We start from the raw sequence: 16,601 nt of genomic DNA, 5'->3' as shown, positions 1-16,601 counted from the left end.
CGAATATCAAAAAAAAAAAAAAACTGAAGCTTCTGTTTTTCTTATTGCTTCGGGTTGATAACAAGAAACGAAGTATTTTGTTTACGACCAGTTAGCTATAGCTTAGTCCATGTTTATAGGACACGATCTAGGTTATTTACTTTAGCTAGTCGATGTTTGCGCAAGTTGCCCGTACACCCGATTATTAAAAAAAACCATCTTAATTGATGATTTCGGATGAATTGTGAGCCAGCTTAATTATGATTGAGAGATTAGTTAGGGTTGGCGTGTATTTGGTATATCCAACTTAACTAACGCCGCAATTAGTGATCGATTTTAGCATAACAATTTGTTATTCCAAAAACCTTAGACTTAATCATATATAAAAAAAACTTTAATGAAAAAGGCAGGTTCATTTATTCTGAGTTTAGGCAGCTAACTAGATTCGGCTTGGTACTGTTCAAAAGTTATTAATCACATGGGATTGGGTTAAAGAAGAATTGACAAAGGAGACCCGCCAAGCACTTTATAGTCGAAGTGGCATTGCCTCATGCCCTCAACCTCTTCATGGCCCAATTATTGAGTTCTCTCGGGTGATTTACGGGTCGGTCCATATTTTAGACCCAAATTCTCACTGACTCCAGCCAAATTTCAAAAAATACGTCTAAAAATCTCACATACTTCTCTACCTAAAATACCTCACCGCCTACGCGCACCACTCCACCGCCAAAACAATCTACCTCTCTACGCACACAACTCCACGCCTCTGCCGCCCCCCTGTTAACCGCCACCTCCTCCTTCTCCGATCCCTTTCCACCACCGTCGTTTTTCGCTTGCAAATCCTTCTATTCCGATTGAGTCCCGCCACCAGCCCCTCCGCTCCGACCACCACCACCTCAAGAAGACCTTGGCGCGGTACCCCCTCATGACCCACCTCGACTTCTCCCTCTGCCCCCTCGTCGCCGACGCCTCCCTCTCCGCCGCCGCCGCCTGCCCTATTGCGAACTCCAGCTCATAGATAGAGCACTCGAGCGCCTTCGGCTTCTCCGGCGTCGTCTGAGATTGGAGGAAGTCCTCGTCCGCCGCCATCAATCTGGGCTTCTTGTGGCTGGCCCAGTGGCTGCCGAGGGCTTGGAACGACGGGAACTCCCAGTTGCACGTCTTACAGGCGAAGACGCGGCCGGGGGCGGCGCCGACTCGTGAGATTAGGAGCATGAGGCTGTTGGCCATGGCCAGTGCTTCCACGTCTCGGTCTTGTTCTCTGCTTCTTTTCAGTATGGTCATGCTGCTAAAAAAAATCACTAATTTTTAGTGAAAATTAGTGAATTTCCCTAATAATAATGTCCAAAAATTCTCAGTGAAATCCAGATCCATTGAGATTTAGTGAAATTTGAAATCGGAGTGAAATTAGTGAAATTTAATTAAATTAGTGAAATTTGAGAAATAGTGAATTTCATTAATTTTTTGAAGTAGTGAAATTTCGCAGGAAAAATTCATCGGCCGAAGGTGGTCGCCGGCCGGAAGTGGTTGGGGGTGGAGGTTAGTGAAAATTTTGAAATACTCTAGTGAATTTCACTAATAATTTGAAGTAGTGAAATTATGCGGAAAAATTCATCGGCGGAGGTGGGAGGTGGTTGTGGGGTGAAGGTGGTAGGGAGTGATGAAAACTTTGAAAAGAAAATAAAGTGTGAAATTATATTTAGTTAAGGATAAAAGAGCAATCTTCATATGAAATTATCCATAGTGGTAAATAAAAATTGAGTTCATCCTTAATGGGAATTAAGTACCGAGTAGTTTTCTAGACCTACAGGTAATTTTCTACCATGTGAAGATTGCGGATTCAAGCTATGTGGATGGTTGGGGTGATCCGGAACATGTTGGGCCATTCTTAATGGGTTTCGTTCCAAGCTCAAAAATATAATTTGAACAATTCATTTCATAGACGTCAACGAGTGTAACAGGCTTTTAAGATAAGTCGATCGAACATCGATAACTCAGTTATCAAACCAAATTAGTGCATATTTTAAATCGTACTCGTCATTAATTTTTCATAATGGGTGTGATTTGCATACTAGATTATGATGTCCCGATTTACTTGATTTTTTGTAGAGCTATTCTACGCGTCGAGATTTATATATGAACGGTCATCATGCAAATAGTGATGTTTTGAATCCAAATTACCCTTTAGAATAGAGATGATTCAAAACAGTCTAATCTAGATTAAGAGAGGGACAAGGGAGAAAAGTTTAGTTAATGCCACCTTAATTTTTCATCGATGCTGTTTTGTTTTGTTTTTTTTGGTCATAGTTTATACATTAGCGAGGTATGAGGGAGTTAGTGAGTTAGTAGGTTAGTTTACAGAGGGTCCTGAGACTGTCCATAACCCAAAACCCTACCCTCGCCCCTCATGGGACTCGAACTCCTGTCTCCACATAGGGAGGAGGGTGAGTTTGATGCCACCTTAATTTATTGCTTTATTTTTAGCAAGAAGGAGCAAAATTAATAGGGTAAATTGCCCTCCCAAGGTTTCTAACAAATGTAGAGACGTCTCCTAAGGTTCTGACAAATGCACCAGCCTCCCTTACTTTACAAATTATTCATCAGATTTCTCCTGACACCACTGCAATGTTTAGGCTCCGTTTCTTTGGGCGTAAAATATTCAGGTAAAATATTTTATTTATTTTTCGGTATATGATTATGTAAAAAATGAGGAAAACATTTTACATATAAAATATTTTTCATTAATTGGATGAAAATGACATATTCTTAAATCTTCCACAAGTTATTTTTCGAAATGAACCCACTACCTTCTACTGCAATTTTTACTGCTCAGTTTCCTCGATCGTCAATCCTGATCCGTGTTCAAATCTAATATTCTCAGATCTCTCTACCGTTTAAGCCTTCCATCTCCCTACACTATTTTGTTAATTTCTGAAAAGTATTTTCAATTGCCAATCAAACACCGGAAAATAAAAGTTTGAAATTTGTTTTCTAAAAAAATATTTTACATGAAAAATATTTTACATTGTAAAAATTTTACATCGAAACAAACGGAGCCTTAACTTGTGCTTCAACTTTAATGTTTCCAGAGCCTTTCTTCTTTTTTTTTTTATCTTTAAATATTGAAATCAAATTATACTTGATTTGGTTTGGTTTGGTCAATTAAATATTGAAGGCACGTAGGTGTAGTATTCTGCGGTGGGTCATATTTTCAGGATCAAAACCGTTCATTTTATCATGCAGATTCATTTATTAGGAGACCATATAAAAATTCAATTTAATTAGATATCCGTACGTGCTTGGTTTAAAACTTTATTTTTTTGCTTCAATAATTCTCGACTCAAAGACTTGAATTTGTAGACCAAACACTTTTATTCTCTTGAGTTTAGTTTTTTGCATAGTTCCCTTAAAACACGAAATCCTCGGTGGCGGTCAAAAAACCCTGGGAGAGTCTACCCAAGGGAAAGAAAACTAACAGTGCTACTTGAACATATTTTTGTGCACATATCATGTACGTATGGGGCCCATATCGGGATCTCACAAAATGATCCGAACCGTTCATCTTTTTTTAAATATTTTTTGGAGGGTTCCTATAAAAAATAAGCTCCAACAGATATCGGTAAGAGCTTTCTAAAAAATCGTAGGGCAAAACAGAATGATTCGCCTTCGATTTCTGAGAAAGCCCTCACTGATATCCGTTGGAGTTAAATTTTTTTACGGGAACCCTCCAAAAAATATTTTAAAAAAGATATGCGGTTTGGATTATTTTGTGGGACCCCAATATGAGCCCCACAAAAATGTATGTGCATGATATGTGCTCAAAAATATGTGGGAATCATTACCTGAAAACTAAACAGAAAGTCTACTCACACAGATTTTCTATGCATAGATTGTGCACAGATCACTGTGTGGGGCCCACTAAGGGTCCTACACAAACGATCCGAGCTGTTCATTAAATTTAAAACACCTATAGTTACTGGATGAAAGTTTAGATGTATGGATCAAATACCTATAGATACCGGATTGAGCTGATTTCTGAAGAGGGCCCATGAAAAAGTGTTTTAAATTTAATGAACGGTTCGGATCGTTTGTGTGCGACCCTTAGTGGGCCCCACACATTGAGATCGTACAAAGAAAATCTATGTGAGTAGTCGGACTCAACACTAAAGGCCCCGCCACTGGCAAAAGTTTTCCCTGAAAACAAATCTTGAAGCAACAACGGAGCCCAAGATACACAATTGATTGATGGAAGGAAATGGCTTATGCTTGCATTTGGATTTTTGTAGCGTTTGTCTGTTTCTCTTGTCCCTTCTGGCTCGTTTGTCCTTTCTACAATGATCGGAAGTGGAAAATGTGGGAACGAATGAGGCTCTTGGGCCAGACCCTCGACATCGGGCCGTTCGAAGGATGGGTAAGGCTCTTGGGCATGTGTCTATGGAGCTGACTCTCACTTCGGGAGTTTGAGTTTGTATGTGTTTTTAAAGGGTCCATCTTGCCCTCTACAGTCAACATTGCCTAAGTCAGTGGTCAAGTAGAATTATTCTCTTCCCCTCTACAAAAAAAAAAAAAAAAAATGAATATAGGAGGGTAGAAAATAGAAAACCAAATAAACAAAAACAAATCAAAATGTAACAAGCTATTGGAGTTTGATATTTGCTAAAACCGGACCTTATCCAAAATTGCCTTAAAATATGTATAAATTACACTTGAACTCATTTAAGGGTCATCAATTTTTTAAGCTCTGTTTGAACTCAATGCTCATTGTGTGCTATAGTATGGGGGTGACTAAATCATATACTAATTAAACATCAACAGAGGTGATAAATCGAATGGAAAAAAAAATTACGTAAATGTACATAGTAGGAGTAGTAAATTCTCAGATTAAAGAAATCAAAAGGTGAAATACAGAATCCAAGTCGGCTTATTTAAAACCTTAGATATACCCTATTTGAGGGGGGATATGAACGGTAGATGCTATAGTCATACCCATAATAACTCATCTATCCCTCATACCCCCATCTATCATATCTTCCCTTATGGTATATTCCTAGAATGCTATATCCTCCTAAAACTCATCGAGCCAACAAACGGCCCGTGAAGATGAATTTACCATAAAAGTGGGGGCAAAAATTGTCGGAAAACAAGTGAGGATGACAATATATAGCTGAATATATCATGACAATATATAGCTGATCAGTGACAAATTTTATCTGTTTTTTCATGGCTTGTTTGGTGCAAGGTGCTCTGTAAAAATTCAGGGCCTACCCCAAGCTGAAGTCTGATTTGAAATATATTCTTGCAAATCTTCTATTGATATGTTTTCCAACCCGTGAACCATCTATCTTTTTTCATAGCTATGAAAATGTTTCTACTATCATTTCTGGTAAATATGATTGGAACAGAACAGTATCCCAAAAGAATTAAAATTTTCTTCCTCAAATTATTGAACAGTAGTCTTAAAAGAGAAACTGGAACAGTGAGGAAATAATGATATGCCGTTTGTTCGACGGGATTAATAAGGAAGGGATAAAAAATATCGCTACATATATGTTCTCACCGAATAAATAATGGTAGGATTCATATTACCACGACCTCATGATAATATATCTCAAACTTTATGAGGTTTCTATATCTAAGGCATGCTTAATTCATAACGTAAACATTTTAATCAGGCACCAAATATATGATCGGCTTAGATATGTAGACGTCCAATTTACTATTCATATCGGTCAAACAAACGGACCTTCCTTTGAGTATTTCATTGGTTTAAGGCACTTTTAATGAAGCCTTCCTTTGTTGGTTTATTATGGAAATTGATTTCCGCGCTTCACTTTTGTATGCAGGCGCTCCACTTAGTAACTTCACGTTAAAAGTGGAGCACCTGCGTATAAAAGTGGAGCGCCAAGATCAGCATCGATCCTTTATTATTAAGACCGTGTTTGTAGGATTTTCAGTAGGGCTGTAAATGAACTGAGCCATTCGCGAACTGTTCGAGGCTCGGCTCGACAAGAGCTCGTTTGAGTTCGATTCGTCTGCTAAACGAACTGAACCTGAACCTCAATTCTAGGCTCGTTCCGTAAATGAGCCGAACCTAAGCCTAACAGTATTCGGCTCGGTTAGGTTCGCGAACCTATACTTAAATTTAATTAATAATTCAATAGGGGTCTATTTGTAAATGTAAAAAAAATTTAGGACAAATTTTCGTAGTCGTCCCTGTAATTTTACGGTTGTCTCACTTTCGTCCCTCTAGTTTCAAAGTGCTCTAATTTCGTCCCTCTAATTTGTTTTACGTTCCAAATTGGTAAAATCGTTAACACCGTTAACGAAACTAACGGAAAAAAAAAAATAAGTGTTCCAATTTTCAATCCGTTTGAATCGGTGCGAAGATCTTATTTTTTTGATCATTTTATCCTAAATGGTCGTGATAAATTTTTGGCTCTAAGGCCTTTCAACGAGCACCCGAAGACTCCTTATTTAGTTACAGGGCTCTCTTAGGGTGCTCATTGAAAGGCCTTAGAGCCAAAAATCTATTATGACCATTTAAGATAAAATGATCAGAAAAATAAGATATTTGCACCGGTTCAAACGGATTGAAAATTGGAACACTTATTTTTTTTTGCCGTTAGTTTCGTTAACGGTGTTAACGATTTTACCAATTTGGAACGTAAAACAAACTACAGGGACGAAATTGGAGCACTTTGAAACTAGAGGGACGAAAGTGAGACTACCGTAAAACTACAAGGATGACTACGAAAATTTGCCCAAAAATTTAAGGTTGTATATATAATTCAATACTTATTTTTCTCCCAAATTCTATACGATCAATGAGAGAGTTTGGGTTCGCTTGAGTTTAATGAGCTGAGCCGAACCAAACCTGAGTCTTGACGAGCTCAATCTTGACGAGCTCAATTCGAGCTTCGATTCGGCTCAGCTCGATTCATTTGAGTTTAACGAGCCAAACTCGAGCCAAGATATTCAAGTTCGAATCGAACCCGAGCCGAATTCGAGCCAGACTATTACCTTAACGAACCCGACCCTTGAAAAATTTTAACAAGCCGAACTCGAGCCAAGTTGTTTAAGCTTGAATCAAACTCGAGCCGAACTCATACCTTAACGAACCCGAGCCAAACTTAAAAGGGTTCGGCTCGATTCGGTTCGTTTACGGCCCTGAGATTTTGTGATGGAAAAAAGTAGGGTACGTACAAAAAAAAGATGACTCATGACTCCACAGAGCTCTTTTCAATTGCTTTTTCCATCGCATGTCCCTTCATGAATGCAAGTTACAGAGTGTTTCATCTTTTCCCGTCGACTGAAAAATAAAATGCAGATCCCTACTCCCCAAGTGTTGAGCAACCCGATGGCTAGCCATATTATGATTTATGAGAGAAGAAAACAAATGCGCCGCGCGACTTGCTTGTGAAAGATCGATGCCACAGATCATTGTTGTTCTTGTTTAGTTTATCAGTTTATTTCTAGCTAATTGTCTTAAGCCGCAGGCCCGCAGCTGTTGGCAACTTGGTAGACATGAGGAGTGTTTCTTATCCCCATACTTTGTACTCGTAATTCTTAGTTATGCAATATTTTCGTTAAACCAAAAATAACTATAATAAAATGCTGCGTTTGGAACACAGATTAGGGGAAGAAGAAAATAAATGGTGAAGTCTTACTCATTTTTTACCACCCGCAATTTTTGCATCTCTATTCATGTGAATTTGCTGTATTACGTTTCACGTGTGAAGAAAAACGAGCCAATAAAATAGGAATAATAATAAGAAGAAAAAGAGTGTGCATCGTTAAAAAATTTGCAGAAGTCGCTACCCTTCTTTTAAGCTCCCTCCCCCTCACTCTTTGTCTCTACAAACTCGTCTGCAGATTCAAGTCTCAACCCAACCCAAAGTTCTATCATCGAATATGTACCAAAATTTATGCCTAGTCGTAAGTACAGTGAAACTTTGAAGCAGATATATGGGTATAGTCAATGCAATGAGAGAGGTCGATCAGTTGTTGACTCCACTTAATTTTTTTTAAGTTTCGTTTGTGCTTGTGAAGTGGAAATAGAGTTTTCAAATTTGACTCCATTAAAGTTACTCCAATTGCACATACACCCTACAACATCTCGTAAAATCGTGCAAATCACCCTTCAAATTGAAACTACTCTGTCGCATTACACTCAAAATCGCAACACGATGTTATTACCTTTTTCAAAGTGTTGCTTGTGTATACAAAAGCCAAAAGGACAGAAGCATCTTCACAAAATTCTAATGAAGATTAATTTATAAATAAATCATTCAAGGTCTTTTACAAAATTCTCTCTTTTTTAATTAGAATTTTGGAGTTTTGTAACTCAAAATTCCGACTCTGCCACATCTGCTTATTATAATAACCACAATAGAGTTGAAATTATGGAATATTACAGAATAATGCTACTTAATTATAATAAGAGGAGATAAGGAGCATGCCCTTATGATTAATCTTTTATATGTATATAGCAGCCATTATAAAAGCCTACCCATGGCTATGACATAATCATAAACACTTTTTTTTTTTCCCCCTTCGAGAGAGGCGGAGTCCTCAAATGAGGGAGTTGGCTCAGGATTTAGAGTGTGTTTTACTAACTAAAATACTTATTTTTTAAATTCAAGATGATACATTTTGAAAAAATGATCTATCTCGTAAAATAAAAAATAAATACTTAAAAAATAACCACTCTAGCGAAACGGGATCTACTGCAAGTGAAAACAAAATTGTTGGAATTACAAAGCTTCAGTCCCAGTACCCATTATTATTAGCTAGACACGAGGAATAGTATCAATGCTATGATATTTAGGGGCCACATTCTTGTCGACATGCATGTTAATTTGTGCAAAGAGATTTGAGCTTTTTCCAAAAGCCAAGGGAATGGCTAGCTCTCACTCTTTGCTGCAATTCATGACAATTCATCATTTATATGATTTCATCATCACCATTACTACCATGTGGTCCACCTCTCTCTCTTTCTGAATGATGGGCTTCAATGAAAAACAGTATATTGGTTGGAAAAGGGACCCCATAGATATTCAGATGGGGCTCAACTTCGACTCTAGATGGACAGAAATCAGGGAATCAAATGATTCCATAACTTCCCAGAATTTTAGGACAACTTTAAAAAAAACAGAAAATAGTGGGAAGTGTCTCACCAAAAAAAAAAAAAAAAACCAATAGGAAAAGGAATTGTTGTTAGGATTCACAGGTATAGGACGCAAATTACGAACAGGTTTCTCTGTTGTTCAAACATGGACTCTTAGCTTATCAGAAAAAATCCTTTAATAAATTTGATACATTAAAAAGAGTACTTTTGGACAATTGAGATTCCACAAATTAGTTACTTCTGCAATCCAACCCATATTGCAGAGAAATCAAATTCTTCCAAATATTCCGCCATTACAAAGAGGTGGTACATGGAAACCGTATCATTAGCATTTTGTTGAGAGATAGATCCCATAAGTAGAACTCAAGCCACATCTCTTGTCACGTAATTACCCCAAACTTTTATGAAACAAGACTCTTTCGCTTTGATTTTCCAAAACCACTCTCTCTCTCTCTCAGTACAATCTCTAATAAGTATAGTTTTTTCTCTAATTATTAATCTCATTTCTCTACCTATCTTTCTTCACTCATTACTCCAAAAATCTCCCTCAATTGTAGTACTGTCACAACGATCATGCTAATAATTGCTTACAAGAGGTTGTTGGTGAACAAAAATGTCGGAAAAATTAAACTTAAATATATATAAACTCATCATAGATTTGAATACACATTTATGCCTAACATCCACAGAGTCCCCACCACTTTTGCTACTGTGAGATGAACTCGCCATTGCGGAGAGAGAGAGAGAGAGTGAGTGAGTTGGGTTTGTGGGTGGAAAAGAGAGAGTATGTGGGTTTTGTTAGACATTTGAGGGGGAAATGGTCCTAAATCTGTATATCCCAATGCCTCACATGCTTATAATGCGCGTGTTTCACACTTGGCGTCAAAATGGACGAAAAAGGGTCTATTTGCTCATTTATTGAAATCACAGGTAGGTTATGTGCTCACTTTTAAACCATGAGGAGAGTATCCGCACATGGTGCAAACCACAGGGGTCAAAATGGACTTTGCCCAACTAATATAAAAATTCTGAAAATAACCAATTGAGTTGTTCTCGAGGTTGAATGGTGAATTGTTTTATACAAAAACTACAAACAAATAAATTGAAATATGCGTCGAGAAGTATAAGTGTGTGTATATAGGGGGCGTTCCGATCACAAAATAATTAATACAACAATTGACACTCAATTTTAGCACTTATCTTAATGACACAGCTCAATAAAGTAGAAGCTTAAATGTTATTTAAAAATCTCACGTACCTATTTCAATCTACGTTTTGAACCTTAACCACTCCTTAAATGATTGTGACAAATATATCACTCTCATTCGTTAGCTGGAGTCTTATGGAGTATAAACAAAAGGAAAATGATATTGACACTCCAAAAATTGATGTAGGCACTCCCAAAAACAAAGGAAAATGGCTTTGGAGTTACACTGATTTTGGAGTGTCTGCATCAATTTTTGGAGTGCCAATATCATTTCTCTAAACAAAATTATATGTTTCCATTTTTTTTCTTTATTGATCCATGCAGTAAATTAAACTTCTGAATAGTCTTATTTTAATGTCCAAGCCTTCCAAACAAACCACCACGGAGTACTTTGTAAAAAAAAAAAAAACCATTATGTAAGAGCTGTAACGCCCCGATTTTTGAAAATAAAATCGGAAGTTTTAAATATTGATTTCTAAAAATTTATTGAATTAAAATTCAAAATCCAAACCGGATAATACCTTAAAGTTTCGTCTATTACAAATTATCGTAGAAATACTGAAAATAGTCTTTGTGGTAATGAACTAAACAAAATAACAGAGCCATCTTCTAAGTTTGATACGGATCCCAAGCATATTCTGGCTCAGCTCCCACCTCTGGGTTATCTTCAGCATAAAACTGTTCACCTTCAGGATTTGGTGTCTCTTCTTGATTATCTGCAAAATCTGGCACGGAAGCCAGGCAATCCGTACCTGAGTGAACAAGTTCACCCCGAAGTATAATCCAACCCAACTACCCTTCTTACTTTACAGTTAGCATGCAACAGGATAATAATAGTGCGAAAAAGTAACACAGAGTTTGTTCCACATAATCAGTTTATTACTATCCATTAACTTGTCGTGTAAACTAAGATCTCCTCCGCGGGATCTTTCCTCCCCAACCGCTAGCTATGCCCTGTCCCATGAGCTCACTTTCTCTTGTTGTCGCGGATTGCACTTCAGTTATGTACCTAGCGTGTATCCCTCTCATTACAACAAGAGAAGGCTTATCATGCCCGAATCATAACTAGGGTTCGCTTATCTTATATACCACTTCACAATCACCACTGGGCTTACTTTGCCAGTATCAATACATCATTCATCATTGGGCTTACTTTGCCAATCATCATTCATCAATCAACACTGGGCTTACTTTGCCAGTTTCAAACCATCACATTCAACTCATCACATCTCAAAATCTCGCCTGCAGGCATTCTAAAGAAAACAAAACTTTCCAATTCATCCATTACCTAGCATCGTCTAAGTGAACTCTATTCGCATACCAACCCATGTCTCTAGGGTCCAATCTAGCATTCAATTAAACAGTAATGCAATATACAACAAATAAATAACAATTAAAACGATTAATAAATAATGTAATCACGTAACTTATTATGGACGGCCGTTGCCCTTAATCTTGTATGGTCACAATGTCAACAATAAAGTAAGAGTTTTAAAATGAATTTAAAAGGAAAATTTTCTAGGCTTTCATTAATTAATTCTAAGATAATAGATTAATTCAAAACTAATTAAATACATTAAATAGATAAAAATATAGAAATATTTATCATGACCTTAATAAGAGTCCTACAGGTCCTATGCAATCAGTTGAGTGTCAAAAGTTGGGTTCGGAAGGTCACGGAATTTATTTAAATAAAGACGCTTAAATAAAGTGGCTGAAAGTGAAGTAAATAGATAATAAATAATTTATAAATTAAAAATATGTTACTGTTAACAAAATTTCATCTTCAGAATATAGAGAGTCTAAATAAAATTATTCGGGCATTTATAATAACGTTATAAGGTCGTAAAGAATTTTTAATCGGAAACGTTATAAAAATAACAATAAATAGTAAATTAAATAAATAAAATATTAATTTAACAAGATATCATCTTTGAGGTGTGAGGAATCAAGGAAAAATAGTTTGGATGCTAAAAATATTATTTGAAAGGTCGCAATTATTTTTCGTTTGTAAACTTTGATAGATAACGAACAAATAATTTAATAAATAGATAATTAAATAAAAAAAATATGATCTTAACAAGTTATGATCTTTGGAATGTGAAAAGTCTAGGAAAAATAGTTCGGGGGTCGAAAACGAGGTTCGGGAGGTCGAAAAGTCGATTCGAAACAAAACAAGTAAAACCGCGAGGTTGGACCGGTCAAAGGTTGCGTCTGGGGCCTCCACCGCAAGGTCAGGCCTGGTTCTTGCGGCCCGAACCTTGCGGCCGCAAGGTTGAACGCAGAAAACGATTTTTTTGCTTTTCTCCACTGTTTTCGATGCATGGGACAATTAGGGCTATTGGGTTAAGCATAAAAACAATAAATATACTTAGAGGAGTGTTTGGAAGGGATTATACTACCTTGAATTGGATTGAATTGATTTAAAACCGAAACTTGAACTTTTGGGGAAGATGACTTCGGTTTTGACGATCGGGGGACCTTGGGCTCGAATTGAACGATGCTCGGGGGTGCTTGGGGTTGAGGAAAGTGTTCGGAGTGGTCAATTCGGGTCTCGGTATGTCGTGGCTATAAAACCCACTTTTCTCTCTCTTTCTTTCTCTCTCTAGAACTCCATGGATTGGAGTTCGGTTTTTCTCCGATTCCTCTCTCTTTTTGGACTGGTGGGGCGTGAGAAATTTCGTAGTATGCCCTAGGGTCGGGATAATGAGGTATATATAAAGGAAAATTTTTAAAGAAGGGTGATAAATTGTGTTTTAATGGGATTCAAACTCTTGGCCGAATATGGACGGAAAATAAGGTTAGGGAGGAAGTAGAGGTTGAGTAGGAGAGGGAGAGATGGAAGGAATTTCGGAATAATGCATGCATGCAAATAAAAGAAATTAAAATAGGATAATTATAATAGGATAATTCTTATTTGTATTTATCTTAAAAAAAAAAATTTCCTTATTAATAACACTAATTAAATGTTATTATTATTAATTAAAATTTTCGGGCTGTTACAAGAGCATCCACATTACTCTCACCACATTCCTTTTGAAATTATAATAACTAGCAAATCCCCCAAAACTGGGCTGCATCAAACTCGTTTCTTACCTCGCTATTCTACAAATTATGTAACTTTGCTACAGGTGCTCGTGTCTCCTAGTGAGGTATTATTCATCAACTCCACGGTATTTTATTATTTGAACTGTGAGTTTGGAGTCTTTGTACCCACTTGTTAGTCTTTTACTATTATTATTCTTCTATTTGGTGCAAGGGTTTATATGATTATATATCTGGTAACTATGCAAGTGTGAATGCATTATTACTCATCAATTTATTTTACAACCCGATGTCAGGCTAATTTGTGCACACCTCAATTAATTTCAGGATCCTAAAGTTTACGATCGTTTTACAACTTGACGTCGGACCAACTTGCGCATGCCTCGATTAATTTCAGGACCTTAAAGTTAACGATCGAGCGAACCTCACTAGTGACCCCATGGTTGATGGTCGATCGTAAACATTTGGTTTCCTTGAGATTTGAACATCTAACCTCATGGAGGTTAAGGTCTTAGAGCAAGTTTACCAGCTTGTTTAAATAGCTTTATAGCTATTTCAGCTCACAAAAAGGAGAAAAGTACCCATATAGCAGAGTAGGTAAACATGGAGGTAATTTGTCTCTATCTATAGTTGTAAGGTAAAAATAGCTTACAACTATTCATAAGCAATTCATTTTTTTATTGTCCCCCCGCCCCCCCCCCCCCCCCCCCCCCCATATTAAAATAATAGGTTAAAGGAAAAGGTTGAAAATTTGTGTATTTTAATAGAGAGTGAGTTAAATAGATAGTGTTAGTGTAGTATTGAAAAAAATATGAGTAGATAAAATGAAAAATGTACATTGTTCACAAGTTTTTTTTAACTAAGTACTAGTAAACTTGCTCTTATTGGCTTTTTCATATCCACTTAGCCATTGCGGCCCGTGGGACTATTATTACTAATTGATGCTCACCATTAGACAAGTAAAATTGATTTAATAGATTATTTCAGAATCTAAAAAAGTAAATATTTGATAAAATTTTAAAAGTCTCATTTGATCACCTATAAGAGCATCTCCAACCCATGTTCTTTTCCTCCATTTGAGAGTATAAAACTCCTCCAATCCATCCTCTCAAGTCTCCTCTATTTGAGAGGATGAGATTTTGATCCTCCATATTTAGAGGATGGGAGAAAATATAAATGATCCCTCTATAACACTATTCACCTTTTAAAATGGCATTTGTATCTTTATTAACTTCTACAGCTGGTAGATGAACTACCACCATCATTGATGGGTGAATTCAATTCAATACCACACTTTCATCTATAAAACAGATTTTTTCTCATCAAACATTCCAAGTTCTTCCTCTCCAAGAGCTGAAGTCTAGTAAAAATTATCCTCTCAAGTTTTCTTCCAAGTATGGAACTTGATGGGAAATCTTCCCAACGTGGCAGAGCTTTCCTAGTGGAAGAGGACAAAATTCTATGTTGTGCATGGCTTGAAGTTTTTCAAGTTCCGGTGAAGGGTGCAAACCAAAGAAAAGAGAAGTTATGGGAAAAATAAAGGATTTGTGGTTGGAGTAAATAGGAATAATGATTTCTTCTAAAATTACTTTATGAATAAAATAAAGTATTTTGATACTTTCAAATAGAATATTGGATTGGAGATGCTCTAATACAGTAAGAAATAGAGGATTAAAATAATGAAATATACATTCAAACAAAAAATGAAAAAATAGTAGTAGCATAAAAAATAAGTATTATAATGAAATAGAGTTAGAATAAAGAGCGATGTGGAGTGCATTTAAAAAGATGACTTTCTAAAATAGAAAAACAACTTTTTGAGTGTAATTTGGGGCAAAATTTACCTAGACTGATGCGCTCACATGGGCAATTTTCCGACATGTTTTATAGTGTTGATGTAGACAAGTAGACTCATGCATCAGTGTGACATTATCACATCCAGCTAATAAAGTCATATGTACCATTTTCGAATTAATGTTTGTTAAACATTGTGACAGATAGGGATAGCAATTTCAGCCGATTCGATCTAATCCGATCCATTTCCCGCCTCAAATGGGTAGGGAATTTGGGAATTGAATAAGGTATGAGGATAATTTTAAAAAAAAAGTGAGGAACGGATAGGAGGTGAATATGAGTTAGTCCCCGCCTCATCCCCGTCCCGCCCCTATTCCCATCCCACCTTGAATCCTCGTTATATATATACATAAGAATTAAGAAGTTAGGGTTTCATTTATTTATGCCACTGTCATTAGCCTACTATATATATATATATACACACACACACACACACACAAGTAGACTGTTTGTGCTCTGTTTTTTAGAGTTCCCAATGCTCTACTGCTCTTATTTGTTTAAAATTGTTTTCATTTCAATTTGGTTTGTAATACACTATGGCATCAGCTATGTGACTGTTTTAATTTAAATTTGGTATGTAATGACACTACGGCAACAGATATGTGACTATTTTCATTTCGATTTGGTTTGTAATGAAACTATGACAGTTTTCCTTGGCATTTGGTTTGTAATGGCAGCCTAGATTGAATTTTTTTTTTTTGAATTTGGTTTCATTGTTTGTATTTTGTAATGGCAAGTGACTTTTTTTTTTTTTTTTAAAGTTTTGGAATCTTTGGATCCCCAATTTCCCGCGGGGATCCCTGTTTCCCGTTTGGAGCGGGGATGGAGGATAAAAATAAATCCCTGGTGGGGATCGGGGCGGAGATGGGAAGGAATTTAGGTTCGGGGATCGGGAATGGTGATAGTGGTATCCACCCTCGACCCTTCCTATTGCCATCCCTAGTGACAGATAAGGTGCTCACCTACTTGTTTAGAATATCTAGTGAGAGCGAGAGAGTGCACAATGATTGAGAGCGTAACCGCAGTGTAAGAATTGAGAGCAGGAGTGCAGAATATTTTGGAAAATTATGTGACTATGGTTTGGACTTGAATTATGACATCAATGGACTTCTTTTGGTATGATTGGATTGAAATGAAGGTACTAGCGCTTTCATAATAGTATCACTTAGAGTATCACAATACTATAATGAAAAGTAAAAAGTTTTTAAAGTTAATAATGTTAGTATAAAATATGATTCACAATACTATAATCAAACTTAACAAAAACTTAGAAATAATCAAATTTTGGGTTTTGCATAACTAAAACTAACAATCTTTTGAAAATAACCAAATTTAATAGACCCTACATATTCTCAATCAAATATATTAATCATTGTATAAAAATGTTCT

General features: G+C 36.5%; 1 protein-coding gene across 1 annotated transcript; it reads right to left on the bottom strand.

Moving 5' to 3' along the window:
* Window positions 1-655: 655 nt before the first annotated feature.
* On the bottom strand, window positions 656-1,417 carry LOC131316495 (zinc finger protein ZAT8-like). Its single transcript, XM_058345886.1, has one exon. The coding sequence runs from the start codon at window positions 1,261-1,263 to the stop codon at window positions 760-762; it is 504 nt and encodes a 167-aa protein (XP_058201869.1). The 5' UTR covers window positions 1,264-1,417; the 3' UTR covers window positions 656-759.
* Window positions 1,418-16,601: the final 15,184 nt, after the last annotated feature.

The sequence above is a fragment of the Rhododendron vialii genome, chromosome 2a, assembly GCF_030253575.1.
Source record: "Rhododendron vialii isolate Sample 1 chromosome 2a, ASM3025357v1".
Lineage (NCBI taxonomy): Eukaryota > Viridiplantae > Streptophyta > Magnoliopsida > Ericales > Ericaceae > Rhododendron > Rhododendron vialii.
The sequence above is the reverse complement of the archived record's forward strand: the minus strand, read 5'-3'. Positions and strand labels throughout refer to the sequence as shown.

Bases quoted from the DNA above. Each gene is read 5' to 3' on its own strand.
- LOC131316495 (XM_058345886.1), bottom strand. From the start codon at position 1,263: ATGACCATACTGAAAAGAAGCAGAGAACAAGACCGAGACGTGGAAGCA.